This window comes from Capricornis sumatraensis, chromosome 17, assembly GCF_032405125.1.
Source record: "Capricornis sumatraensis isolate serow.1 chromosome 17, serow.2, whole genome shotgun sequence".
Classification (NCBI taxonomy): domain Eukaryota; kingdom Metazoa; phylum Chordata; class Mammalia; order Artiodactyla; family Bovidae; genus Capricornis; species Capricornis sumatraensis.
Genome location: NC_091085.1, coordinates 59,518,385 through 59,546,367, shown reverse-complemented (window position 1 = coordinate 59,546,367; position 27,983 = coordinate 59,518,385). Strand labels below are relative to the sequence as shown.

General features: G+C 42.3%; 1 protein-coding gene across 1 annotated transcript in view; it reads left to right on the top strand.

The window, feature by feature from the left end:
• The window catches only part of CCDC62 (coiled-coil domain containing 62), a 40,906-nt gene extending 17,472 nt beyond the window's left edge, over nucleotides 1–23,434 (top strand). The window contains 7 exon segments of the mRNA XM_068989780.1: nucleotides 1,108–1,196; nucleotides 1,540–1,655; nucleotides 3,487–4,212; nucleotides 6,749–6,916; nucleotides 9,841–9,988; nucleotides 20,391–20,484; nucleotides 21,173–23,434. Of these exon segments, the coding sequence (XP_068845881.1) occupies nucleotides 1,108–1,196; nucleotides 1,540–1,655; nucleotides 3,487–4,212; nucleotides 6,749–6,916; nucleotides 9,841–9,988; nucleotides 20,391–20,444 (1,301 nt within the window). The 3' untranslated portion in view covers nucleotides 20,445–20,484; nucleotides 21,173–23,434.
• Nucleotides 23,435–27,983: the final 4,549 nt, after the last annotated feature.

Here is a 27,983-nt window from a genome sequence, read left to right as displayed (position 1 = left end):
TGTGAATGACATGATTTCTCATTAAGCATAATACTAATATTTTTTTCTGGTGCAAGACTTCATATAGCACTTCAGATCTTTCCTTTCTGTGGGTTCTCATTTGCCAAGTTCTGAAACCGTTTTAAAAATATTGACTTCTCATACTCCAACTCTAGTAATAATGAAGTGTCCCAATTTCAGCAGAATGTTTCTGATCTTTATAAAAGAATGAAGATTTAAAAAAAAAACAAAAACCTCTTTTTCTTTCTGAGCTAGGAAATTGAGTGTAATACTCAAGTATATATTCAAGACAATTCTGAATCTTAATTACCTATCAGATAAAAAGAATTTTCAAGAAATAGAAAGTCTGTAAAGGAGTCCTGGGCTTTCCTTCAAATGGAAAGAGAAGTTTATCTACCTATGGGGTCACCTCATAGGTTCAAGTATCTTAAGTCTTTGGTTTGCAAGATCACGTAGGAATAGCCTGATTGTGAGATTATATCAGATTGACTTACATACTGAAGAAAACAGTGATTTTTTTTTTCCTTGTAATGTTAGTTTTTTTTCTGTTGATAAAAGTAATATGTTGTTTGGATTTTTATAAGGAAAATGCATTTACAAGTTACCCGTGTAATGTGAATAAACAAAGAATAAAGTATTAAATTTTAGAGATTTAGAACTCATCCCCTCCCCCCAAAAAAGGAAAACAATTTTCTTTAATTCTTACATCTAAAAATAACTTCTTTTGATATTTCAGTGTAATATGTAAAAAAGTATAACTTCTTTTGATATTCTATCAAAAGAAAGAATAACTTTCTTTTGATATTGCCCTCAGCCTTTTTCAATGCGTATGTACATACGGACACACACACGTCATTTGATCATAGAGTTTGTAAAGTTTGGAATACTTTTTTGACTTAGCATTAATTATATTGTGAAAGTTTTCAAATTTGGTGAAGGATCTAGTTAGAAACAGATTAAACTTCCTGGGCATCCATTTTGCAATTTTAAAATTCAGAAACTAGGGGGAAAAAAATTAGCCATGTGCACATTCAGTTGTTAGAAATGAAGAGGTGTGTATTGATGTGGCTGGTGAAAAATGTTTTAATAATATTTGTTCTTAAATAGCAGAGAGAGAAAAAAGGAAAGATGAGTTACTTGATATTGCAAAGTCAAAGCAAGAGCGCATGAATGCAGAGCTGCATAATCTGAGACAGGTACGTCCCCACTCCCTCTTCACTATTAAGTGGGAAACATTTATAAACAGACATCAAATTAGGAAAAGTGTATGCCTGGTGATTTTGTTTATGGTGCTTCTGGAATCCTGACTACTTTAAAGGTGTATCAATCGTATTAACCTCGCAGGTAGAGTCTTGCTTATAGTAAAGGAGACTAGTTATACTAACAAATCTTGGTGCGAACAGGAAAAATGAAAGCTAACATACTCAGCATATGTCTTTAGGCACTGTCTGATACGTTTTAGTGTTTGAAACACCCAATTGTTGGCTTGCTTTAGCTTTGTCGTTACACTTTGTATTGATTTATCAATATCTACGGCAGATTTACGTAAAACAACAGCGTGATCTGCAGTTTCTTAATTTCAATGTGGAAAATTCTCAGGAATTAATACAGATATATGACTCAAAGATGGAGGAATCAAAGGGCATGGAATCCAGGTAACCTTAGTAAGATGCCATTAATGTGATAGTGTATTTATTTCCATCATTCATCAATATTTGTTAAGTACCTACTATGGGTCAGTACTTACTATTCCCTAGATAGCAGGGAGTAAATGGGAAAAAATATATGTGAGCTAATAATTATCATTTTAATCCTGGGTTGTAGTGAGACTAGATTTAGAATTTTAGGCATGATCCTAATTAAACTATTTGATAAATTTCATTAAATACATTATTTGTGGGTATGTGTTGTATAAAAGGCTTTGAGGTAAAGTAGAAATTACAGAGATGAATCATTTATTCAGAACTCTCAGTATTTTAGGCACTGGGCTAGGAATAGGGAAAATAAAGATATACTGGGTATTATACTTATCTAAAAGAAAGAACATCAAAGAAGGGTAGAAATAACAGCAGTAGAAGTTCAGCTGAGGGTGACCTCTGCTCTCAGCTTGATTTTTCCATTTTCCTTGTTAATAGAAGAAGACATCTGCTCTTACCTATAACAGGCAGTATGTGAATTAAATTCATTTCTGTAAAAGTAAAATATAAACATATGAAAAGTGGTTTAATTGACAAGCATACAGCTGTCCCACAGTTCAGTTTAGTCCATTCATCCAACCGAATAGTGAGGAAGTGGTGGAAAGAAGGGGACATTCAGGGGACTCCCATCTCTCCATGTAAGGGCAGAAGCTGGGCCCAGTGGCGCGTGCCTTTCCCTAGGGGCTGGGGTTCGAGGGTGGGAGTGGTCAGGAGTTGCAGGGTTTTGCTTCAGACTGGAAGGCTGGGGACTCACCCCACACTTTGCTGCATTCGCTGTGCTTTTCTTCGGGTCTTTCACTGGGGCTTCTAACACCATCGCTCTGTATCCCAGTATCTGCAGCTGCTACTAATAAACACCAGACCAAGCCGGCGATCTCCAGCAGGCAGAAGCCCCTAACCAGTTGTCTCTCTTTCCTTTTTGTACTTCATTTCCTCTGGGAGGCACCTGGCCTTAGACGATAGAGGTTATTCTTTAAGAACATAAAGTGGCCTTTCCCATTCTAGAAGGAGAATCAGAATCATATAGATTAGAACACCTGCACACATGTGACATGAGCATTTTAACAGGCAGTGTATTAAAAGGTTTATCACAAAGATTTTTATTTTATGCACATGTGTCATTTTTACTTTAGACTGGCTTTCAATACGTAGCTACATAGGTATGCAGCAGATAAATGGGATAGTAATGAATACAGTATGGTAAACACATTTGGCACTGTCCAGTTTATCTCTATACCTTGAATCCCCATTGCCTTTCAGTTCTGGCTTTAGCTCTGTTTACTGTGAAACTAATAGAATTAGGAAAAGAAATAACAGATCAGTCAACAAGTATTTACAGAACACTGAGTGTGTATTAATGACCATGCTAGGTGCTAGGGGGAATTAAAAATGCCTTCATATGTGAAAAACACCCTTAAGCATCTTTAGACAAGACATTGATATGTATGAAACAGCGAGCCATACAGTTGTAATAGGAGAGTCTGTCTCTGATTAATTAAATCATATGTGCAGTAAGATAGTGATTTGCAGTATGGACAGTATGTATAGTAGACCTTAAGGATGGGACTTGGGGGAGTGGGCATATGGGCTTGGTGATCACAAAGACTTCTTGGAGGAGGCTGGGCTAAAATTGGGCTCCGAAGAATATAAAAATTCTACCTTCTATTTTCAACTGAGACAAATGGGTTTTATTAAGGTTTAGCTCAACTGATGAGGTTTGAGTGAAATATTTAGAATGATAGTATCAAGTGTATCTTATAACTTCCCGTTTTTTGTAATGCCACCATAGCAGAGACATGTGTTTATCAGACCTTGAAAATAACCACCTAAAAGTCGATTTTAAGAGGGAGAAAAATCAGAAGTCACTGGTTAAGGACCAAAAATTTGAGACCACGTTGGTTCAGCAAACTAGGTCAGACAAGAGCTCTTGTGATGTATGCAAAGAGAAGAAACTACAGGTTAATACTTCATTTGGGGGAAAAAGTGTAATTGCTATCTCATCTCTATTTGCAAAAGACTTAGTGGAGAAACAAAAGTCTTGGTCTCTGGGAGGAAAAATCCAGATTGAACCCGAAAACAAAAGTACATTTTGCAAGATCCACGCAAAATCACACAAAGGGAATGGAATTGGGATTCAGAATGAAGAGAAGCAACCCTCAGAAACATCAACACCTGTATCTGATGATAAATGGCATGACGTCAACGTTTACCTGGGCCTGGCCAGCTGTTCTGATTCAAAACAGCCAGAAAAGCTGGATGTCGACTATCAGGACCACTTGGAAAGGCCTGGAGTCTCCTGTTACCACAAAAATGAAGCCTGTGTGGATGAGAGTGACCTGTGGGAGTCCAAGTGCTGCCACCCGAGTAACTTCATCATCGAAGCGCCGGGCCACATGTCTGACGTGGAGTGGATGAGCATCTTCAAGCCTTCCAAAGTACAGAGAGTCGTGCGCCACAAATCTGTGTGCACTTGTTCAGAAAGTGCCAGCGGGCCCAAGTACAGCTCTTCGACAAGGTCAGTCTCGTTTCACATTTGTAAACACTCAGGGAGCCTACTTGGTGTTGTGGTTTAGTTGCTAAGTTGTATCCAACTCTTTTGCACCCCATGGACTGTAGCCCGCCAGGTACCTCTGTCCATGGGATTCGTCTGGCAAGAATACTAGAGCGGGTTGCCGTTTCCTGGCAAGAATGCTAGAGCGGGTTGCCATTTCCTCCTCTAGGGGATCTCCCCGACCCAGGGATTGAACGCACGTCTCTGCGTTTTCAGGTGGATTCTTTACCGCCAAGCACCAGGGAAGCCCAGGGAGCCTACTTACTGAGTTTAGAAATGGAAAAGGCCCACAGGAGCCACTTCCTGCCAACTGTGAAATGAAAGCAGTGTTTGCAGCAGACATTGCATGTGACACACCGCTTCCTCTTTTCATCACAGTGCAGGCTGTTGAGTTTTGACTGCACAGAGACTTGATTCCAGTGAGAAGTTTGTGCCTAGGACAGCATCTGAGGCAAAGGTTTTGCTTAACAACACAGCCAGCTGTCATGAGCTGAGCAAACATGTTTTAAAACAAACGGGGAGGTCACTTCACAGAGTAGAATGCTGCTCTGGGGCATTCCTCAGCCTGGATCCTTTTGAATCGATAAGCTGTTTCTTTCATGTCCAGATTACATTCCCTAGACCCCAGATAAGACATTCTCCTGGCCTGCATCGGCTTATTGATACATCCAACTGCTTTGGCCTTTGCATTCAGTTTACATCTCCCAAACTTTCTTACTTTTCAAAATCATGCAGGAGAAAGAATATTTGTATTTAACAAGCTGGTAACAGTGATTGGCCTTTTTCTTTCAGTTTTATTGAGATATAACTGATGTAGAACACTGTCTAAATTTAAGGTGTTTGCCATAACGATTTAAGTACATCAGGAAGTGATGAGCACAGTAAGTTTAGTGAATGGCCATCATCTCATATAAATACAAAAGAAAAAAAAAATTATTGTTCCTTGTGATGAGAACCCTTAGGATTTACCTTCTCAGCAATTTTCGTATATAGCCTACACCAGTGTAAATTTTATTAATCCTACTGCATGTGAAATCTCTAGTTCTTATAACTGTAAGTTTGTGCCTTTGACCATTTCTATCCAACTGTATTTTTTATTTTTTTTTTAAGAGAAGAAAATGCATTAGTTGTCAGCAAATGCTGCACGTTTCAGGCTCATCCCACTGTCAGTTGCTGAATCCTGTAGTTAGTTGTGGGGCACTATCCTAACTTCTGCTATTTTTAAAGAAAACCTTGCTCTTTGACCTTAAATTATAGAAAGAATAAAGTTTCTATATTGAGAGCCTTATCTGAATCATCACATTGACTTTCATAGGACTTTATAGTTAAAAATTCCTTTGGGGGATTTTCATTGTTTGGGTTTTCATTTGGCCTGTTTAGAAGCCTGAGTCATTTAAAAATCATATACTGATTCTGTCAGTTGCAAAAGTTTTTTAAAAAATTGGTTGTTACACTAAATGTTACCTGTTCATATTTGGTTTTAATAAAAGATTGCCTTAAGTAATCGCAAATCCCAGTAGGACACAACTTCCTGTTTTTCACTACTGAACAAAAACACGCATATATTAAGGGGAAAATTTTGTGTTGGACAGTTTTAAGAGCACAGTGGACATACATTAAGGCATGAAAGAAATTCCAGAGCAACTTCAAAGTTTTCTTTCCAGGCTCTTTTGACCTCCCTGACTTGAAATAATTCAAGTGACTTCTTGTTCTGCCAGCAGAGGCACATGGCAAGGCATCGCACGACAAACGCATGATTAAGTAGAAAAGGTCATCGTTTTTCCCGTTCTTCCTAGATTGTAAGAATTGCGTGCACACTTCATCATCTGACCGAAATGTTCTTCACATCTATACCTCTATTCCATTTGACAGCTAGGGGTGTGTCTGTGCATGGAGAAGCCGCAGCAGCCTGCCTGGACCGATCCAGAAGGTCCGTGGGAGAAGGAGGTTTCCAGGCTCTACTTTGAGCCCAGACTTTAATAACCTGCCCAGAAACTTAGCTACATGTGTCTGTTCTCTAATTACTGAGATCCTGTAGAAGAATTAAGGACCCATAACAGTGCCACTCAACTTTCACAAAAGAACTTTAAAAAAACTATTAACAAAAATCAATCTCTGGCCAACAACCTAAAATCTACACGTTTAACCTTGTACTGTATTCATTTCTTTCCCCCGTCTCTCTTGGATGATCCTATCCCTCAAACCTTCTTTTCTTTGCTGTTTTTTTTCCCAAGGTGTAGAGAGGAGGACAATTCTCTCTTCTGTAGTTACCCTTTAACAAAGAATTTTGTTTTCTTGCTGTGAAGGGTGTGCATTGATTTATAATATCTTATATAAATACTCTATTCAAATCTGTAACATTCTATTCAAACTTGAGCTTCTTCATCAAAAAAGAAAAATCTCTCTCTTTTTTGTCCTGTTGAGATGCTTTTCTGTACTGGTGTCATATGTTTCCTATTGTTTCAAGATGCCTATTTTTGTTTGGTTTTATTATTCACAGTGAGCTGATCGCCATCCAGCAGTCCCACTGTTTGGGTTCTTCAAAATCTGCCTTAAGAGAGGATGAGAAGTTGATAGAGACAGAAACCTCTTCCGATAAAAAGAACTCATCTAAGATTTTGTTAGTCAACAAAGACACAGCCCTCCCCAGTGAAAAGGTTTGTATTTCGCTTAGGAATACTCAGCTTAGGGACTTCCCTGGCGGTCCAGTGGTTGGGACTTAGCCTTCCAATGCAGGAGGGTGTGGGCTTGATCCCTGGTCGGGGAGCTAAGACCCCCACATGCCTCATGGCCAAAAAGCAAAGAACAGAAGAATATTGTAACAAATTCAATAAAGACTTTAAAAATGGTCCATATTTTTTAAAAAAATCTTTAAAGAAAGAAACACCCAGCTTATTCAGGCAAGATTTCTCCCCAGTACACTTTTAATTCTTCTATATCAGTATTGTTAGCATGCTTATGTTAGCGTGCTTAATTTTGGCTGTTCTTCAGGTTTTACTTTAACCATAGGACTTTACCTGCATTATTGAACTGAAGTCATACTTACTTCCCTTCTGTTTTCGTTAAACATACTGTAGGTTAGCTTCAGGCAAAATGTCCCTCAGGGCCTCCAAGTGATTGCTGTATCTATTTTTAGTAAATAGTTTAAACACACAGCAAGTGAAGAGTACAAGAAGCAACTGTGCACCTGCATTCAGATTTAACATGTTTACATTTTGCTGTATTTGCTTTATTTTTCAAGTGTTAAAGAAATAGAACGTTGCAGATAAAGAGTAAACTCCACGTGTCACTCTGCCCCGTCCACCCCTGCCACCAGCTAACCACTACCATGAAGCCGTCTCCACATTTGTTTTTATGCTTTTACGTTTTTCATAAAAGTGTACACCTAAATATCACGTACTGTTGCTTTGTTTAAAATGTACATAAATGCCTTTTGCAATGTGATTTTCCAGCTCTGTTAGTATTTTGTGACCCTCATCAGTGTTGACGTTGTGGACCTGGCCTCGTCATTTTGATGGTTGCTCAATGCGCTGTCCAGTGACTGAATAAACCGTAGTCTGTTTGTTCACACCCCTCCATGCAGGCAGTGAGGTTATTTCTGTGTGGGTGTGTGTTTAGTTTCTCAGTCGCGTCCAACTCTTTTCGACCCCATGGACCGTAGCTCGCCAAGCTCCTCTGTCCGTGGAATTCTCCAGGCAAGAATACTGGAGTGGGATGCCATTTCCCACTCCAGGGGACCTTCCCCCGCCAGGGACGGAGCCCACTTCTCCTGCACCTCCTGCGTTGGCAGGCTGATTCTTGATGCAGCCACCGGGGAAGCCCTGAGGTGGTTTCTACACTCACTGTTGTGGATGAGCCAGTGTCTTTATCATGAACAGGCTCCTGCTCGCAGTTTTATCGTAAAGAAAATTAGTTCAAGTAAACTTAGTCATTTTGGGGGTTATTTTGGGAAGATACCTGGCTTTGAAAGCATCTAATCTGAGTTCAAATCCCCATTTTGCTTTGTCTTAGCTCAATGACCTTAGTACAGTTATTTAACTTCTTTGAGCCTCAATTTGTTCACCTACAAAAATATAATTAAAGTATCACAGTTGGGGCTTCCTTTGTAGCTCAGATGATAAAGCATCTGTCTCCAATGCAGGAGACCTGGGTTTGATCCCTGAGTTGGGAAGATCCCCTGCAGAAGGAAATGGCAACCCACTCCAGTATCCTTGCTTGGAAAATCTCATGGACATGTGAGCCTGACGGCTGCAGTCCATGGGGTCACAAAGAGTCAGACATGACTGGGCAACTAACACACACCCACAGCATCACAGTTCCTTGGTTTCAAGGGGATATCGTAGGGCTTGGGTGTTTTGATGAGTGTTGGTTCTCTTTGTTATGAATTGACGGTACTAAGTGTTGACTAGAATCAGGAGCATCTGGAGCGTTCATTCACTGATGGCGAGAATGTACATGGCAGAGCCACTTTGGAAAACACTTGGGTACTTTCTATTAAAAAACTGCTTAAAAAAAAGTTAAATATACACCTACCATATGACCCAGCTATTCTACTCCTGCAGAAATGGAAACATATGTCCACATAAATATTCTAGCAGCTTTATTTTCACTAGTTAAAAAAAAAAAACTGGGAACAACCTGATTATGCTACAGAAGGTGAATAGATAAACAGTGGTTTATCCATACAGTGGAGTACTTCTCAGCAATGAAAAGAATGAACTATTTATACACATAGAGCATGGGTGTACCCCAGGATAATTATGCTGAGATAAGCCAGACAGACAAAAGTATGTAATGCATTTATATAAAATTCTAGAAAATGCAAACTAATCTCCTGTGAGAGAAAGCAGATCAGTAGTTGTCTGAGAATGGGAAGGAGGGACTCTTGAGAGGCAGGAATTCCCCAGGGACACAGGCACGGTAAATGTGACCTGTATTCATCATGGGTGTGTACATGCGCCAGAACTCACCAGATTTTCACTGAATTGTATAGTTAACTGTATGTTCACTGTGGAAAACTCACAGGTTGTATACTGTGAAAAACTTTCTACACAAAGTAGAAAATTAGACAAGAATGAACAAACTAAGATATATTTCCACATATTTTTAAAAGCTAACAGAGGACTTCCCTGGCGGTCCAGTGGCTAAGACTCTGTGCTCCCAATGCAGAGGACCGAGGCTTGATCCCTGGTCAGGGAACTAAGATCCCACATGCTCCATGGTGTGACCAAAAAATTAAAAATTAATTTAAAAGCTAGCAAGCCTTTAGTGTTAAAGTTGCATTTTGTAAGTGTTTTGACTTGATAATTACAGCCTTGACAAGTTGATTTAAGAGAGGTAAACAATGCCTACGATTCTTTTATCACATGGGTGTTACTTAATTAGGTGTAGTAAGTTCTGTTGAAGTCAAATTACCTAGTCAAATAGGTTTTGAGAAAGAACTGAAATTTGGTTCTTTTAGTATTTAGTGTTCTGCTTTGGCATGTAACACACACCTAAAGTCAAAGAACCAGTCATGGATAGTTGACGTTTGTGCCTGTCAGATTGTTCTTGTAGACATAAACGTTGGAAAGTGTTTCTTGATTTCATCAGTGCTTGAAATGTGTTGTGTTGCCAGGATGATTTTTCTCCCACGAGTAAGCTTCAGCGTTTGCTGGCAGAGTCCCGTCAAATGGTCACGGACCTGGAGCTGAGCACCCTGCTTCCCATCAGCTCTGAGAATCTCAGCACCAGCAAAAGCGTAAGTTCTTCCTTTTCTTTTGACCCTGAACCTTTTCCGTCATTGTGTGCGAACGTCACTTTCTGTTAGAATGGCAGTGTCTTCTTGTCTGGGGGAAGGGGTTCGCAGCCTGGGTTTAAGAAGGAACAGAATGTTGCCACAGATGCCGCCACACCCAGACTTCCTCTTTCCAGTTACCTGGGCACATGCATGTACATTCTGGGGGATTTTTTTAAGACATTTTATTATAGAACATTTCAGGTACAGAAGTGGAAAGACTACTTCTAATCCCAGAGTTCCAGTAACCGCCAGCTTTCGGTTGCCTTTGTTTGATCTTCCCCCATCCGTCCCTGTGTTTTCCTGAAACATTTTAAAGCAAACCCTGGACATAATGCCAGGTTTCCCTGGTGGCTCAGTGGTAAAGAATCCACCTGCCAATGCCGGAGATGCAAGAGACATCTTGCATTCCTTTGATCCCTGGGTCAGGAAGATCCCCTGGAGTAGGAAACGGCAAGCCACTCTAGTGTTCTTGCCTGGAAAATCCCATGGACAGAGGAGCCTGGCCGGTAGCTATAATCTGTGGGGTCACACAGAGTTGAACATGACTTGGCAAAAACAACAGACATCGTGTGTTTTCACTCATATGTACTTCATTCTATAGCTCTAACAGATAAGGACTTTTATTACACCCAGCCAAATTCACAGTAACTCTTGAGTATTGTCTAATGACTACACTACCTTAAGGTCTCCCCATTTGTCTCAAAAGTATCTTGCTGTTTGTTCAAATTAATACTCAATCGAGGTCCGTATTTTGCACTTGAATGAATCCCTGAGGTCTCTCTTCATCACTAACAGTTCCTTCTCCTTCCTTCCCTCCTTCTCTCCTTCCTTCCTCCTCTCTTCTTTCTCTTGTGTTTCATTTTTTAAAAAATATTTGTTTGTTTGACTGTGCTGGGTCTTGGTTGCAGCAGGTGGGATCTGATCTTATTAGTTCCTCAACCAGAGATCGAACCTGGGCCCCCTCCATTGAGTGTAGAGTCTTAGCCAGTAGACCACCAGAGAAGCCCCTTCTTTCTTTGTCTTTTGATGCCACTTGTTTGTGGGAGAAGCACTGGGTCATTGTCCCGTAGGTTTGCCCAGGGACTGAGATAGGCTTGATGACTCCATCCTCACTGTTGCGTCACACATACCTCTAGCCTCCAAATTCCTGTAAGCTAGTATTTCTGTCTAGTGACTTGTTGAGACTTGGGGTCAGTTTGGGTTCTTTTTGTTTGCTTTGGCGCTACGCCCTCCTGGGTGACACCCAGTCTGCGGCCTAGTGCATCCTATCAGGAGGATCCTCGTGTCTGGTTGCCCCACTTGTGGATGTCAGACTTATTGGGGAGATTGTCAGCCTGAGCTTTTTTATTGTAGAGTTTCCCTAAGGTTCACTTAATGACTTTCGTGTTTCTTGATTGTTATGCTTTAGATCTGTTGTTTCATTAGGAATTGCAAAATAGTCATTTTCTAAATCTGTCAGTCTTTGGGGAATGTGTCGCATATTAATTCTAACTGCTTTCTCTGAGCACAGGAACATTGCAGTAGCAGTGATATAAGTTGCTTTGTAGATTGTATAGCCTGACATAAATAGTGAAAAGAACATCGAACTTGAAATCAGGACACTTGAGTCCCAGGTGCCCAGTCTGTAAAATACAAGCTTGAGATGGGTGCTATAAGATTCCAGGTCCGTTAGTTGGATGTGCTGTGGACATAGTTCAAGATACTTGAAAGCCATTGAGTTAAACTTTTTTGTATCCCTGACCAAATAAAATTAAAAAGATCTGCAAGACATTGAAATACCATTTGTTTAAAATTTTTAAATTTATTTTTGGCCGCACTGTGTCTTAGTTGCAGCAGGCAGGATCTTTGCTGTAACAGACAGGATCTTTCATTTCAGGCACCGGCTTTTCTCTAGTTGTGGCATGAGGGCTTAGGTGCCCTTCTGTCTGTGGGACTTTAGTTCCCCGACCAGGGACAGAACCTGTGCCCCTTCATTGGAAGGTAGATCTTTTTTTTTAACTTTTTTACTTTGTATTGGGGTATAGCTGATTAACAATGCTGTGATAGTTTGAGGTGAACAGGGAAGGGACTCAGTCATACATATACATGTATCCATTTCCCCCCCAAACTCCCCTCCCATTCAGGCTATGGAAGGCGGATCCTTACTACTGGACGACTAGGGAATTTATCGCTGCACCTGGGCTTTCTCCAGTTTTGGTGAGCGGGGCTACTCTGGCTGGAGTGCCTGGGCTCCTCCTCGCAGTGGTTTCTCTTGCTGCAGAGCACGAGCCCTGTGCACAGGCTCAGTAGCTGTGGTGCATGGGCTTGGTTGCTCTGCAGCATGTGGGATCTTCCTGGACCAGGGATTGAACCTGCGTCTCCTGCATTGGTAGGCAGATTCTTTACCACTGAGCCGCCAGGAAAGCCCTTAATGCCTGTATGTAGGCGTGCATATGTGCGAAGTTGGTTCAGTCGTGTCCAAGTCTTTGTGACCCACTGGACTACAGCCCACCAAGCTCCTCTGCCCGTGAGATTCTTCAGATAAGAAAGTTGGAGGGTTGCCATTCCCTTCTCCAGGGGATCTTCCCAACCCTGGGATCGAACCCACGTCTCTTATGTCTCCTGCATTGGCAGGCGGGTTCTTTACCACTAGTGCCCCCCGGGAAACACTAGACTCAGTGGTAAAGAATCTGCCTGCCAAGCAAGAGACGTGGGTTCAATCCCTGGGTTGGGAAGATCCCCTGGAGGAGGAAATGGCAACCCACTCCAGCATCCCTGCCTGGGAAATCCCATGGACAGAGGATCCTGGCGGGCTACAGTCCATGGGGTCAAAAAAGAACTGGAACCAACTTAGCTACTGAACAACCACCACCAACATTCCTCTCAAGATATAGAACATCTCCATCATCCCAGAAAGTTCCCTCATGGTCTTTGGAGTGAATCTTTCCCTACCTCCACCCTAGGCAACTACTGATTTGACTTTTATCATTAGAGAATAGTTTTGCCTGTTCTAGAACTTCATATAAATGCAGTGATACAGGTTGTACTGTTACTTTATGACCAGCCTAGACAGCGTATTCAGAGAAGGCAATGGCAACCCACTCCAGTACTCTTGCCTGGAAAATCCCATGGACAGAGGAGCCTGGTGTGCTGCAGTCCATGGGGTCGCTAGAAGTCGGACACGACTGAGCGACCTCAGTTTCACTTTTCACTTTGATGTATTGGAAAAGGAAATGGCAACCCACTCCTGTGTTCTTGCCTGGAGAATCCCAGGGAGGGGGGTGCCTGGTGGGCTCTTGTCTATGGGGTCGCACAGAGACAACTGAAGCAACTTGGCGGCAGCAGCAGACAGCATATTAGAAAGCAGAGACATTACTTTGCCAACAAAGGTCTGTCTAGTCAAAGCTATGGTTTTTCCAGGAGTCATGTATGGATGTAAGAGTTGAACTATAAAGAAAGCTGAGTGCCAAAGAATTGATGCTTTTAAACTGTGGTGTTACAGAGAAGACTCTTGAGAGTCCCTTGGATTGCAAGGAGATCCAACCAGTCCATCCTAAAGGAAATCAATCCTGAATATTCATTGGAAGGACTGATGCCGAAGCTGGAACTCCAATACTTTGGCCACCTGATGCAAAGAACTGACTCATTGGAAAAGACCCTGATGCTGGGAAAGATTGAAGTTGGGAGGAGAAGGGGACGACAGAGTATGAGATGGTTGGATGGCATCACTGACTCAGTGGACGTGGGTTTGAATAAACTTTGGGAGTTGGTGATGGACAGGGAGGCCTGGCGTGCTGCAGTCCATGGGGTCACAAAGAGTTGGACACAACTGAGCGACCAAAGTAACTGACTGACTTACACGTTGTACTCCTTATCTAGCTTCTTTCAGTAGAATTATTTTGAGATCATACGTGTTGCTGTTTGTCAGTATTTTGCTCTTTTTTGTTGCTGATTAGCATTCCATTGTATGAAAAGAACACAGTTTGTTTATTTGCCTGTTGATGGGCTGTTTGGGTTGTTTCCAGTTTTGGACTATCATAAGTAAAGCTGTGAACATTTCACACACACAAGCCTTTTTTGTAAATGGACGTATGTCTTCATTTCTCTAAGGGTAAATACCTAGAAGTAGAATTGCTAGTTATAGCATTTAAATTTTTAATAAACTGGCAAGTCATTGTTCAGAGTGGTTGGTACCATTTTACGTCCCTCCCAGCCCTGTATGAAAGACCTAGGCTCTCCACAGCCTCACGCAACCGTGGTTTTTTTTTTAATCATTAATTTTTGGCTGCACTGGGTCTTTGTTGCTGCTCACGGGCTTTCTCTGGTTGTGGTGAGTGGGGCGCTACTCTCTGTGGGGTCTCATTGTAGTGGCTTCTCTTATTGCGGAGCAGAGGCTCTCGTGTGCTGGCTCAGTAGTTGAGGCTCAGTAGTAGTTACTCCCTGGCATATGGAGTCCTCCCGGACCCAGCAATCAAACCGTTGTCTCCTGCTTTGGAAGGCGGAGTGTTAACCACTGGCCCACCAGGGAAGTCCCTGGCCTCAGTTTTGTCAGTCCGTTTGATTTTAGCCATTCTAGTATATTTGACATAGCATCTCACTGCCATTGACTAATTTGCATTTTCCCGGTAACCTAACGACAAGCATCTTCACGTGCTCGTTGGCCCTTCAGGTGTCTTCTCCTTCTCCTGTGTACTCTGCTTTACCAGCATCTCTAGAATCAGTGAATCAGTTCAGTTCAGTTCAGTTCAGTCGCGTCCGACTCTTTGCGACCTCATGAATCGCAGCACGCCAGGCCTCCCTGTCCATCACTAACTCCCGGAGTCCACCCAAACCCAGTCAGTGATGCCATCCAACCATCTCATCCTCTGTCGTCCCCTTCTCCCCCTGCCCTCAATCTTTCCCAGCATTAGGGTCTTTTCCAATCAGTCAACTCTTCACATGAGGTGGCCAAAGTATTGGAGTTTCAACTTCAACATCAGTCCTTCCAAGGAACACCCAGGACTGATTTCCTTTAGGATGGACTGGTTGGATCTCCTTGCGGTCCAAGGGACTCTCAAGAGTCTTCTCCAACACCACAGTTCAAAAGCATCAATCCTTCTGTGCTCAGCTTTCTTTATAGTCCAACTCACATCCATACATGACCACTGGAAAAACCATAGCTTTGACTAGACAGACCTTTGTTGGCAAAGTAATGTCTCTGCTTTTTAATATGCAGTCTAGGTTGGTCATAACTTTCCTTCCAAGGAGTAAGCGTCTTTTAATTTCATGGCTGCAGTTACCATCTGCAGTGATTTTGGATCCCCCAAAAATAAAGTCAGCCACTGTTTCCCTATCTGTTTGCCATGATGGGACCAGATGCCATGATCTTAGTTTTCTGAATGTTGAGCTTTAACCCAACTTTTCACTCTCCTCTTTCACTTTCATCAACAGGCTTTTTAGTTCCTCTTCACTTTCTGCCATAAGGGTGGTGTCATCTGCATGCCTGAGGTTATTGATATTTCTCCCAGCAATCTTGATTCCAGCTTGTGCTTCCTCCAGCCCAGCGTTTCTCATGATGTACTCTGCATATAAGTTAAATAAGCAGGGTGACAATATACATCCTTAACATATTCCTTTTCCTATTTGGAACCAGTCTGTGGTTCCATGTCCAGTTCTAACTGTTGCTTCCTGACCTGCATACAGATTTCTCAGGAGGCAGGTCAGGTGGTCTGGTATTCCCATCTCTTTCAGAATTTTCCACAGTTTATTGTGATCCACACAGCCAAAGGCTTTGGCATAGTCAATAAAGCAGAAATAGATGTTTTTCTGGAACTCTCTTGCTTTTTCAGTGATCCCACAGTTGTTGGCAGTTTGATCTCTGGTTCCTCTGCCTTTTCTAAAACCAGCTTGAACATCTGGAAGTTCATGGTTCACGTATTGCTGAAGCCTGGTTTGGAGAATTTCAAGCATTACTTTACTAGTGTGTGAGATGAGTTCAACTGTGTGGTAGTTTGAGCATTCTTTGGCGTTGCCTTTGGGATTGGAATGAAAACTGACCTTTTCCAGTCCTGTGGCCACTGCTGAGTTTTCCAAATTTGCTAGCATATTGAGTGCAGCACTTTCACAGTATCATCTTTCAGAATTTGAAATAGCTCAACTGGAATTCTGTCACCTCCACTAGAATCAGTGAATAATACATTGGAAAATATATGACATCTGAAGGCAGTATTTTTGCCAACTAAATGATTATCTGATTCTAGCTGTAGGATGTTAAACAAGAGATTTAATCACTTTCCCTCTCCTGTGAAAGGAATGGTTGTGATGAGATCTCTCTTCTGGATCTTTCCAGCTCAAAAATCCTTTTAAACCAAGTTTTCAGTAACCTTTTCACTAACCTGAAGTGTCTTTAAGTCCTTTGCCCATTTTAAATATGAGTTGTCGATATTTCCTAGGAAGATTTTTTTCTTGACAAAATCTTTGCAGCATCCATGAAGTTGTTTCTTTACATTAGGGTAGAACATTTTTAAGTATTGGTAAGAGTTTTTAAAGTTTTTAACAGCATTTATTGAGGTATAGTTCACCTATCCATAACCTTCCCCCATGTAGAAGTGTACAATTCAGTGCTTTAGTATATTTACAAAGTTGTGCAACCGTCACCATGATCTGGCTTTAGAACATTTTCATCATTCCAGAAGAACCTTGCACCCGCTGGCAGTTACTCCCCATTTTACTTTCCCCCTGCTTCAGGCTGACGTTCATCTACTTTCCGTCCTTGCGGATTTGTTGGGCAGAGATTTTTTCGTCAGAGTTTGTTGAATAGAATTCAGAAGACCCATAAATTTTGATGGGGGGGGTAAAAATTACACATTAGGTTATTTTTGTTAATCTCTAATTGAAATAGAGCACTTCCTTCAATTACGAATAGAGGAAATAAGCCATCATCGTACCTGCTACTTATGATCTTGTCATTAGTAGAAATAACAAGTTCCTACCACCCACATTGCAGTTATTACTGGTATCTTGAAATAGCATGTACACTAAGTACTGTGTCAGAATTACAGACCATTAGGCCTACTGCTAGACCTTATTATTTAATGCACTAATAAAGAAGGCTATATACTGTTGTATCACAGTCTTATTTAGTATTTTGATAACCACAGTTATAGCTGCCATAATGCAACATATAGGTTCCTAAAAATCACCACACAATGCAAATACTGCCCAATAAAAACCATACAGTTTATGGGGAAAATGGGATTAGGAGCATAGCCTCAAAACCTTTTTCACTGACACATCTTTAAAAGGACATTTAAATGGTAGGACAGCTTTATGCATGTTAAATAGTTAAGAAACGCACAAATATTGCCACAAATGCGGCACTTTACCCTGGAAAAGCCCTGAAGTTTGCAGGTAGCATTGGGAGTCGGAGAGGTTGCAGTCTGTGGCTCACTGGAAAGTGGTAGAAGGAGGGTGACTGGATGGAAAGTGGTAGCAGTAGGTGTGGATGTGTTTCATGACACCCCGGGCTGAGGTCTGCTGGGCGTTGGAGGGGTCTGGAAGTAGGGGTGTGTATATTCCTACGTGACCCAGCCCAGTTCACCTAGGTTTCTTGTAGACAAAAATTACGCATTAACAAACGCACACAACTCAAGTCATTCTTACATATATCAGATGAGTTGGAACAAATTCGTGTTTTCAAAACAATTGTCATAGCAGAACCAACTATACTTCAGAATCATCCTTCTGACAGCTTCTACTTGCCCTCATGGCCTCCGGTTTTGCTCTTAACCTCCTCTTTGGGGTTTCGGGTTAATTCCTCTGATGTAATCAGGAGCTCCCTCACTTTTGTCCTCACAGCACCGCTGGGGTGTGTGTGTCAGAGTGCATGTCCCAGCACATGACCGCTGGGAACGTCCATGGGTCTCTGCTCCCGTTAGCCCCTTTAGGAGCCTCCATCACTCATCCTGGCCTCCACCCCCCGGTGTAGCACAGGCCATGCCTGCTACAGAGTATGCTTGGTAAATACCGTGAATGGAGCTGGTAGGAGAGTTCAGGAAGAATGCAGAAGGGTGGCCGCAGGTGCAGACGGAAAAAGTGCTACAGCTCTTCAAGTTTGGTGAAAACTTGGTTTAAGAGAATTTTTGAGCTAGAAAGATCCAGAAGAGAGATCTCATCACAACCATTCTTTTTACAGGAGAGGGAAAGTGATTAAATCTCTTGCTTAACATCCCACAGCTAGAATCAGAAAATCATTTAGTTGGCAAAAATACTGCTTTCAGATGTAATATATTTTCCAATGGATTATTCACTGATTCTAGAGATGTTGGGAAAGCAAAATTTAACTAACAGAAATCTACTTGGCAATGCACTTTGCAAATTCTGCCCCTCTGGTCCTTTGAGTGGAGTATTGCTGGTTACAGAAAAAGTAAATAATTTTGTAAAAAATTCTTCATTTTTGCAGCAGGGAAGCAGGATAAGTTCTGAGCAGCCTGTCTGCTTCCCCAGGATTTTGCCATCTGTCGCTAAAGACAAGGGTCTTAATTGAAAGCCTGTCTCTGAAATAGGCACTCTCACATTGCTGGGGAAGCACAAAGTGCTTCCGTCCTTCTGGCAAGGAACCCGTCGATGTCTAAAACTTGCCCTGGCAGCATCACTTTGGGACTCTCTCATTCACATACAGCTGTGTGTATGTAAAATGGTATATGGACAAGTTTTTCATGGCAGCCTTGCTTTATTTTTATATTATTATTTTAAAAATATTTATTTTTACTTATTCATTTATTTGGCTGCACCAGGTCTTAGTTGTGGCATATGAACTCTTAGTTGCAGCTTGTGGGATCTAGATTCCCCGATGAAGGATCGAACCTAGGCCCCCTGCTTGGGAGCGTGGAGTCTTAGCCACTGGACCACCAGGGAAGTCCCATGGCAGCATTGCTTTATAACAGCCAAAGTTAGGAACTGATCTAAGTGTCCAGCAAGAAGAATCTGAATGAATAGCTGTGGCCTGTCCACCTGATGGAATATTACCCTAAGACAGAATAGGAAGGTCCTAGGTATGGAGATGTTTCCAGGATGTTCAGTTCAGTCGTTCAGTTGTGTCCAACTCTGCGACCCCATGGACTGTAGCACACCAGACTTCCCTGTCCATCACCAACTCTGAGAGCTTGCTCAAACTCATGTCCATTGAGTTGGTGATGCCATCTAACCATCTCATCCTCTGTCATCCCCTTCTCCTCCTGCCTTCAGTCTTTCCCAGCATCAGGGTCTTTTTCAGGATGTACTACTGAGTGAAAGGAGACAGGATCCTGAAAGGTTCATGTGGTATTCTACATATGAGGTGGAAACAGGAATCTGTCTATGTATATATGTTCAAACCATGCTCTTTAAAAAACATTAATTTAAAAATAGAGGAAAAAAAGGAATGAGTGAGACAGCACAGCTGCTGCACCACCAGCAGCAGGCCTCCTGTGGGGTGGGTTGGGTTTCAGTTTCAGCCTGAAACTGAGGTCAGAGTTTTGACCCGAACACAGGACTCAGTTTCCTCATCAGTAGTTGGCAGCTGTTGGGATTACCTGTCAAGGTTCTTAACCTTGTCTGTGGCAGGCTGGATCCCTTTTAGAATCATCTTTTTAATTTTATTTTGGTATCATTTTTAAAAATTTATTTTTTTGTTTTTGGCTGTGCCGCAAGGCGTGGAAGTGTGGAGTCTTAACCACTGGACCACCAGGGAAGTCCCCCCTAGAATCATGAAGTAAAATACATCATATTGTAAAGTACATAGGAAGGCTATCCCAGTAGAGAGGAAAGCAGCATGATTAAGAGCCCAGGGGTCTGGAAGCACTGAGAAGAATCCTAACGTGTCTCAAAGGCTGGCCCCGTGGGAAGATGAGGCGGCTGAGCAAGCCCAGGTTCACCACTGGAGTCTACCAATGTCTTTCCAAGTATCCTCCTCCTCTTCTTTCCATCTTCTTTTTTAATACCTCCCCCAAGCCTGACCATGTTACGCCCTCAGTAGGCACCATGCTGAATTAAAGTGTTGCTGAGTTGTGGAGTCTTCTTGTGACCCTTGTCCTCACTGCAGGCTCACCGCAGAGTCTATATTAAGGCTGACAGAGAGCCAGTTATATTTGGGCGTTAGCTGACTCCCAGGGTTTAGCCATAACACGCATACGGTAAAGCAAACAGAACATTCCAACTGCAGGCTTAGAGACAGAGGGGCCCCACGCATGAGCAGGAAGTCAGTCCATCTTTGTTGGCTGGATGGATGATGGTTGTATGAAATTGCTTCATTGTATTTCATTAATTCCCTACAGTCTTTTAAAGGCATTTCTGCTGTATTTGTGTATTGTCCTCCTAAGTATTTTCTTGTTCCATCCTGGGTACTCATTTGGGAATTGTTTTGTAGAATATGGAAGTCTCAGAAGAGTCAGCTGAAAAAAATACCCCTCTCAGTAACTGAAGAAAACAAAAGTTAACCTCAGTGTTCATTGTGATCATGGGTAAGTCACCTTTCCTTATCTCACCTTATATTTATATTTAATAAGTAACTTGGGAATGTTGATAATCTAGAAGCACGGCAATGAGTTTGACCTGTAGTCCTTTCTCTTTTGCCTGACCTGTTTATACACACCTTCTAAATTTAATCAGAGTCAAATGTCAGTTACTTATCAGAGAGATGCAGATCAGAAAGTTCTTGTTCTCAGTACCTAGAATTTTAAGCCTAAAGAAGTGAATGCATATAGCTTTCAAACTCCCATGTCAGCATTTCATCGGAATGTCTGTCTGGAAAGAAGTCTTTCCATGGGGTTTCGAGTCTTCTAAAAAAGGCTTATTGACCCAGGAAGCACTTTCTTGATTTGTGTTTCCTCCTATCGAACCTTCATTTCCTATGCCAAGTTTCTTTAGAAGCCAGTTTGATAAGTTAAAATATAAAATCATCTCAGTTGTTTTCCACTTAATCATGAGAACATCTTTTATGATTGTTAACACACCAAGCGTAAGCAGCCCTCTCTCCCTGTCTTCTTTCTCTTTCCTGAGAAGTCTTCATGTTTATAATAGTTTGCATGACCTTATGTTGTTGAGAATCAAGACTGTATAGTTCATTTTTTTTTTAGAATCTGGGAGCTTATCGCACACCATCCAGTGCCCATTGATTTTGATTTGATTAACTCTGTTTCCTTCCCACAGAAGCTGATTTCTCATCCATGTGGAAGGCAGGAAGCAGACATCCATACCTAATACTTAGCCTTGAAAACAAAAAGAGGATGGTAATCCTTTGTAAGCAACATCTAATACCAAAGGGGAGCTGAAACCGAAAGTTAATTTTTAAACATCTGTATCTTGTTTGTCTTCAGGTTAGCCATTTTCATGTGGAAGAAATATTTTTCATGTGTAAGATATGGGACCTAATTGTATATTACATGTAATATGCCACCTTGGAATTTATGCTAACAGAGAAAAAGCCTTCTCTATAAAGATGCTGACTCTGGTTAAATACTCCAGAAGCTCTTTAAAAGTGTGAACATCAAATAGAGAATCCATGCATAAAAAATGCTGTTTTAGCCATCTGATTTTTTTAAACCTGTACAAACATTTACATTATAGCCAGTAGCTTATTGGCGTCAGCTCCAAATATATGAGAAATAGTGTTCCCTTGTAGTTTTAGCCCTGAACTTGGCTGTGTAGATAGCCATAAAGTGATATGATATAAAACCTTTTTAACTGCAGACTATCTCTTGGGTTCTTGACAGTCGAGGTCCTTCTGTCCCAAAAGCTGAGCAGAGCTCCCTCTTGTCTGGATCAGTAATAGTCCCATCAACTTATACAAACCAAAGCTCGCTGGATGATCAAGTTTTATATGCATTTTTTTTTAAATCCTTGAAGACTGAAACTTCTGTTTTAACCTGTAAAGTAATTTAATTTTTTAAAAAATATAATGATCAGCTTCAGTCAATAAAAAATATTTTTAATAATAAAAATAGTTTTTTGGGGTTTCTTTTTCTGACACAGGAGCGAAATAAGGAAGGTTACTCTCTTGAAACCAAACCTGGCAAGTTAATTTCCTGAGGAATGGGAATGCAGTTTTTTTAAGCATTGCCGATATCAAAGTTCTATTGTGCTGTATCAATGCCCCTTTGTTAAAAGGTTTCAGTGCTACTTCAGAGATGATTTTCATGAGAGTAGAGGAGCCACCCCATTTAGCCTTTTTAATGAGGGTGCTGAAAAGAGAAATTGGGTGAAGTTTGGCTATGTTCTTTATAAACGCTTGCTTTCTTCCCAGGCTAGGCTGGTTTATACAGGGCAAAACTGAGAAAGGTGCTGTGTATAGTCGATTGTGAACCATTGCCTCCAAGTTAGAAACCCAAAATGTCCCTGGAGAGGCCGACTTTCTGTCTGAGAAACAAAATATTAAATTTTCTCCTTCTCTTCATGATAGGTTCACGGCTGCACTTCAACTTACCTAGTGAAAAGAGAGAACACTGATGAGATGCTAAGAACAATTTCAGGGACCTGAAGGATTTGAAAAAAGTCCAGTTGTTTTGTAACTAAATGTCTTTTAGCTCATAGAGTTATAGTATCTACCCATACCTATTCTTACCCATCCATATTCTTGTGTATTACAGTACATGATTTCAAAAATGGAAACCTTAGTATTATCAATTTATCTCTCTCAACCCTAGTTATTTAAGTCCATAAGCAATTTCTGTGAAAGAGAGGCAGCCTTTGGTTACAAGATAAAACTAGATTTCAGCCTTTATATTTTGTCATCAATATATTTCATCTTGAGAGGGGAATTCCCTGGCAGTCCAGTGGGTAGGACTCTGTTTTCACTGCCAAGGGTAAGGGTTTGATTCCTGCTTGGGGAAGTGGTTTTTCTGGTAGTCATGTATGGATGTGAGAGTTGGACTATAAAAAAAAAGCTCAGCGCCGAAGAATTGAAGATTTTCAACTGTGGTGTTGGAGAAGACTCTTGAGAGTCCTTTGGACTGCAAGGAGATCAAACCAGTCAATCCTAAATGAAATCAGTTCTGAATATGCATTGGCAGGACTGATGCTGAAGCTGAAATTCCAATATTTTGGCCATGTGATGCGAAGAACTGACTCATTTGAAAAGACACTGTTGCTGGGAAAGATGGAAGGCAGAAGGAAACTGGGACGACAGAGGATGAGATAGTTGGATGTCATCACCAACTCGATGGACTTGAGTTTGAGCAAGCTCCAGGAGTTGGTGATGGACAGGGAAGCCTGGCATGCTGCAGTCCATGGGGTCACAAAGTCGAACACGGCTGAGCAACTGAACTGAACTGGGGAAGTAGGATCCCATAGGCCATGCAGAGTGGCCAAAAAAGGAGGCAACTGAATTGTACTATAATTTGCCTGCCAGAAATTATCTCAGCCTTCAAAAGAGACTGATGGAAGTGTATTTTTAGAGTTTGTGAACAGATCTATTAAATACAAATAACCCAAAATAAAGAAATTCTGAATAAAGATAATACTGAAATTCTGAATACAAGATAATACTTAATAGTTTTACCTAAAAACTGCTAATAAAATGCAAAGGATTGAGGGTCACTATGGGGTAAACTTGGTTTATTTCAGGAAACGTGGCTGAGGTTTAGAACCTTGTGTGTGTGTTAATCACTCAGTCGTGTCTGACTCCTTGTGACAATATAGACTATAGCCCACCAGGCCCCTCTGTCCATGGGATTTTCCAAGCAAGACTACTGGAGTGGGTGGTCATTTCCTTCTCCAGGGGATCTTCCCGACCCAGAGATTGAACCTGGTTCTTCATTCGCAGGCAGGTTCTTTACCATCTAAGCCACAAGGGAAGCCCCAGAACTTTGTGTATACCATTGATCCTGGAGTTGTTCTTGGTGACCTTGACCTGAGATTTTTCTTCTCTGGTTAGATACCAGTAGCTAAAGTGGCTGTTTCAAAGCCATGCATTTTTGTTTCTCTTGAGCCGGGTGATGACAATTCTGTTGGGGTCCATTTCAAAAAGGTTCATCATTCTGGGCCAAACAGAATCATCATAGTAACCACTTCATACGTGATATAGAACAATGAATACAATCAGATTAAGAAACCAGACACATTAATCAGAACCACAGCTGACAAGGTAGGTTAAAAACCAGAATGGTCTTTGAGAGAACTTCATCAAATGAGGGCACATTAGTCAGTCCTGTAAATGATGATTTCTGGGTCCTCAGCCAAATGCACGCTTAAGAGGTCTAGCAAAGAGACAAAATAATTTGAGCTCACATTAAATATTGTTTTGCTGGCCACTGCAGGCACAACAGGGAGCAAAGCAGACTCAATCTTTGTTTACAGTCTAGTGGAAGTTGTTTAGTTGTTAAGTCATGTCCAACTCTTGTGTGACCCCATGGACTATAGCCCCCCAGGATCCTCTGTCCCTGGGATTTCCAGGCAAGAATACTGGAATGGGTTGCCATTTCCTTCTCCAGGGGACCTTCCTGACTCAGGGAACAAACCCATGTCTCCTGATTTGGCAGATGGGTTCTTTACCACTGAGCCACCAGGGATGCCCATGTAGTGGGAGAGACAGATCTTAGTCAAATAATCGCAAATAGGTTGTGAAAAACTGGTAAGGGCTACGAAAAATAAAGCTTTGAGCTACTGTGTCAGCATACAATAGGGGCATAAGAGTGGAGGGTTCAGGGAAGGCTTCCCTGAGGAAGTGACATCTGAACTAAGGCTAAAGATGAGTAGATGCTGACTGGCAAACAGGAAGGAAAAGAGCATTCCAGATAAATGGTAACAGCATGTGCAGAGGCCCTGAGGCAGAAAGGAGCGTGATACATTTTCTGACCTGATGGACTAGGATGGAGCAAGACGAGGCAGGAAAGAGGCTGGGACACCAGATCAGACACATGTCAGTGAGGCAGCATGGGAATTGCAGCGCCATCACTTAGTAAGTCCAATGATGTAAACTCTACTGTTTGTTTTCTTGGTTCTCCTTGTGAGTGAGTGAAGTTGCTCAGTCGTGTCCGATTCTTTGCGATCCCATGGACCGTAGCCCACCAAGCTTCTCTATCCATGGGATTCTCCAGGCAAGAATACTGGAGTGGGTTGCCATTTCCTTCTCCAGGGGATCTGCCCAACCCAGGGATTGAACCCAGGTCTCCCACATTGCAGGCAGACGCTTTAAACTCTGAGCCACCAGAGCCTTGTAATCAGGTCTAAGTTATCCAGTTATCCTAAATGCTCCTAAATATCCAATATCCTAAATGCTTTGCCCTTGTAATGGCCCAGGGGAAGCATTAAACAGCACTGGAGATACGCAACAAAAAGCAGAATCTCAGCCAAATAGTGACAGCCAGTTTTTGAATCAGGTCTCCTGCCTGAAGGGGTTCTCACGAGGGACCTGACAAATTGAGGGTGGGGAAGATTGTGTCCTTGTGTCCGTAGGAATGCTCTTTCATAAAACTAAGCCGTATGTTGATGTGCCAAATTACGGGGGACTCTGTATTTACTTTTTCAGCTCCTTCATCCCACACACATTTTTGCTGGATGTTACTAAGCACCACCAGGATAAAACTGAGTAAGGCAGGGAACCCCCTGGTGGTCCAGTGATCAGGGAACTCAGATTGCACAGTCTCTACTGTGTGACCAAAAATTACTAAAAAAAAAAAAAAGTAAGACAGGGTGGTCCTTGCCCTCCAGCTGCTCAAATATCTTTCTTACAAACAGATCAATCATAATTCATTAGAGATGTCTTTAACAAAGTACTCTGGGATCCCAACAGTATTGAGCACAGCTTCTGGCACAGTTATCAACCCTTTATTATTGATAGGAATGGTAGTTGGTTGCTGACCTTAAGTCCCTGTGGCAGACATTGCTTTTTTTTTTATTTTTATTTTTTGGCTGTGCCACGTGGCGCATGGGATCTTAGTTCCCTGACCAGGGATTGAACACATGCCCCCTGCATTAGGAGCTCAGGGTCTTAACCACTAGGCATCCAGGGAAGTCCCAAGTCCCTGTGGCAGACATTCTAAACCCAGAAGGGGTGTTGCCTGGTTTAAAAGAAGATGCATGAAGGTCACATAATACGCGCTTTTGTTGAATGTGGAAAAAGGTGTTTGAGAAACAACTTGTCTGGAGCCTGCAAATCCCTTTCCTGCAGGCCTTCTTTCCCCACAGCTATTGACTAGGGGCTGAGGGTTAAAATGAAATAATACACGCAGAGGGTTTTACCTAGTGCCTAGCAAATACTAAGCATTCAGTAAATATTAGCTGTGCTTAGTCGCTCAGTTATGTCCTATTGTTTGGAACCCCATGGTCTGCAGCCCGCCAGGCTCCTCTGCCCACAGGGATTCTCCAGGCGAGACTCCTGGAGTGGGTTGCCACGCCCTTCTTCAGGGGACCTTCCCAACCCTGGGATGGAACCCAGGTTTCCTGCATTGCAGGCAGTTTCTTCACTGTCTGAACCAACAGGAAAGCCCAAATATTAGCTATTGTTATTTTATTGTAAAGAAGATTTTCGGTGATTAGAATTAGATTAAAGCAGGGTTATTTCCTCTATAAGGGAGTAAGAGGAAAGCCTTGTTGAATACATCTTTCAAGTTCCCAGTGTCAGCTCCGGGACTAGACAGTGAGGAACCAGTGAGGTTACAGAAGGGGTCCAGCAAACAACATTCAGGGTTATGTAGGTGTCACCTTCCCACTTCAAGGAGTGTCCTTAGTTTTGGGTGATTTCACACCTATACTCTGAGAGGAAAGCTGAGGCCAGCAGAAACAAAATAACCATTTGAGAGCATACCTGTGATTTAAAAAGAAAAAAAAAAACTTTAATTTTGTGACTGGTAATTTTAGAAGCAAACCAGTAATAATATTAAAAAAGAAAAGAAAAAAAAAAGACACATCACCTCCTGTGGCATCTGCTGCATGCTCTCTGACGGCCCAGCTCTGGGTTGGTCAGAGCTGTCTCCAGGCTGTCCCAGCCCTGCCTCTCTCGGTTAGGTTCTCAGCTCTAGGAGGGTCTCTGAAAAGTCATCCCACAGTCCCGCGTTGATTACAGCTGCAGTTACGTTACACCTGGGCTTCCCAGCTGGCGCTGGTGATAAAGGACACTCCTGCCAATGCAGGAGAAGTAAGGGACAGCAGTTCGATCCCTGGGTCGGGAAGATCCCCCGGAACAGGGCATGGGAACCCACTCCAGTATTCTTGCCTGGAGAATCCCATGGAGAAAGGAGCCTAACGGGCCTCAGTCCATAGGGTCCTGCAGAGTCGGACACGACAGAGCGTGCACACATGCAGTTACATTAGAGATGCACAGAGTGGACAGCCCAATTTTATGCCTTTGACACATGAAGAGAGTCCCTTGGACTGCAAGGAGATCCAACCAGGCCATCCTAAAGGAAATCAGTTCTGAGTATTCATTGGAAGGACTGATGCTGAAACTGAAACTCCAGTACTTTGTCCACCTGATGCTAAGAGCTGACTATTTGAAAAGACCCCGATGCTGGGAAAGATTGAGGGTGGGAGGAGAAGGAGATGACAGAGGATGAGATGGTTGGATGGCATCACCGACTTAATGGACATGAGTTTGAGTAAACTCCGGGAGTTGGTGAAGGACAGGGTGGCCTGGCGTGCTGCAGTCCATGAGGTCGCAAAGAGTCGGAGACGACTGAGCGACTGAACTGAACTGACACGTAAAAGTAATAGAGGCCTGTTTAAAATGAAAGAAAAAGTGTCTAGATGTGCTCCCCTTGGTCAGGTTTCATTGAGGCCAGGTTTTCTCCAGTTAACCAGATCTTGGCCTGGTGCGGACAGGGCTCAGTGAGTCGGGGCGGAGTCTGTGTGTGCAGACGGAGGAGAATCGGGTGTTTCCGCTCGCACACATGAGGCGTGGAGGGGCTGGGGGCCCCGGGCCGCAGCCTGTGCCTGCCACCCACCAGGGCGGGGCCGGGGGCGGGCCGGGGCGGGGCGATAGTAAAGCTCCTCCCCCAAAGGGCGGGCGTTGCCGTGCGGCAGGCGG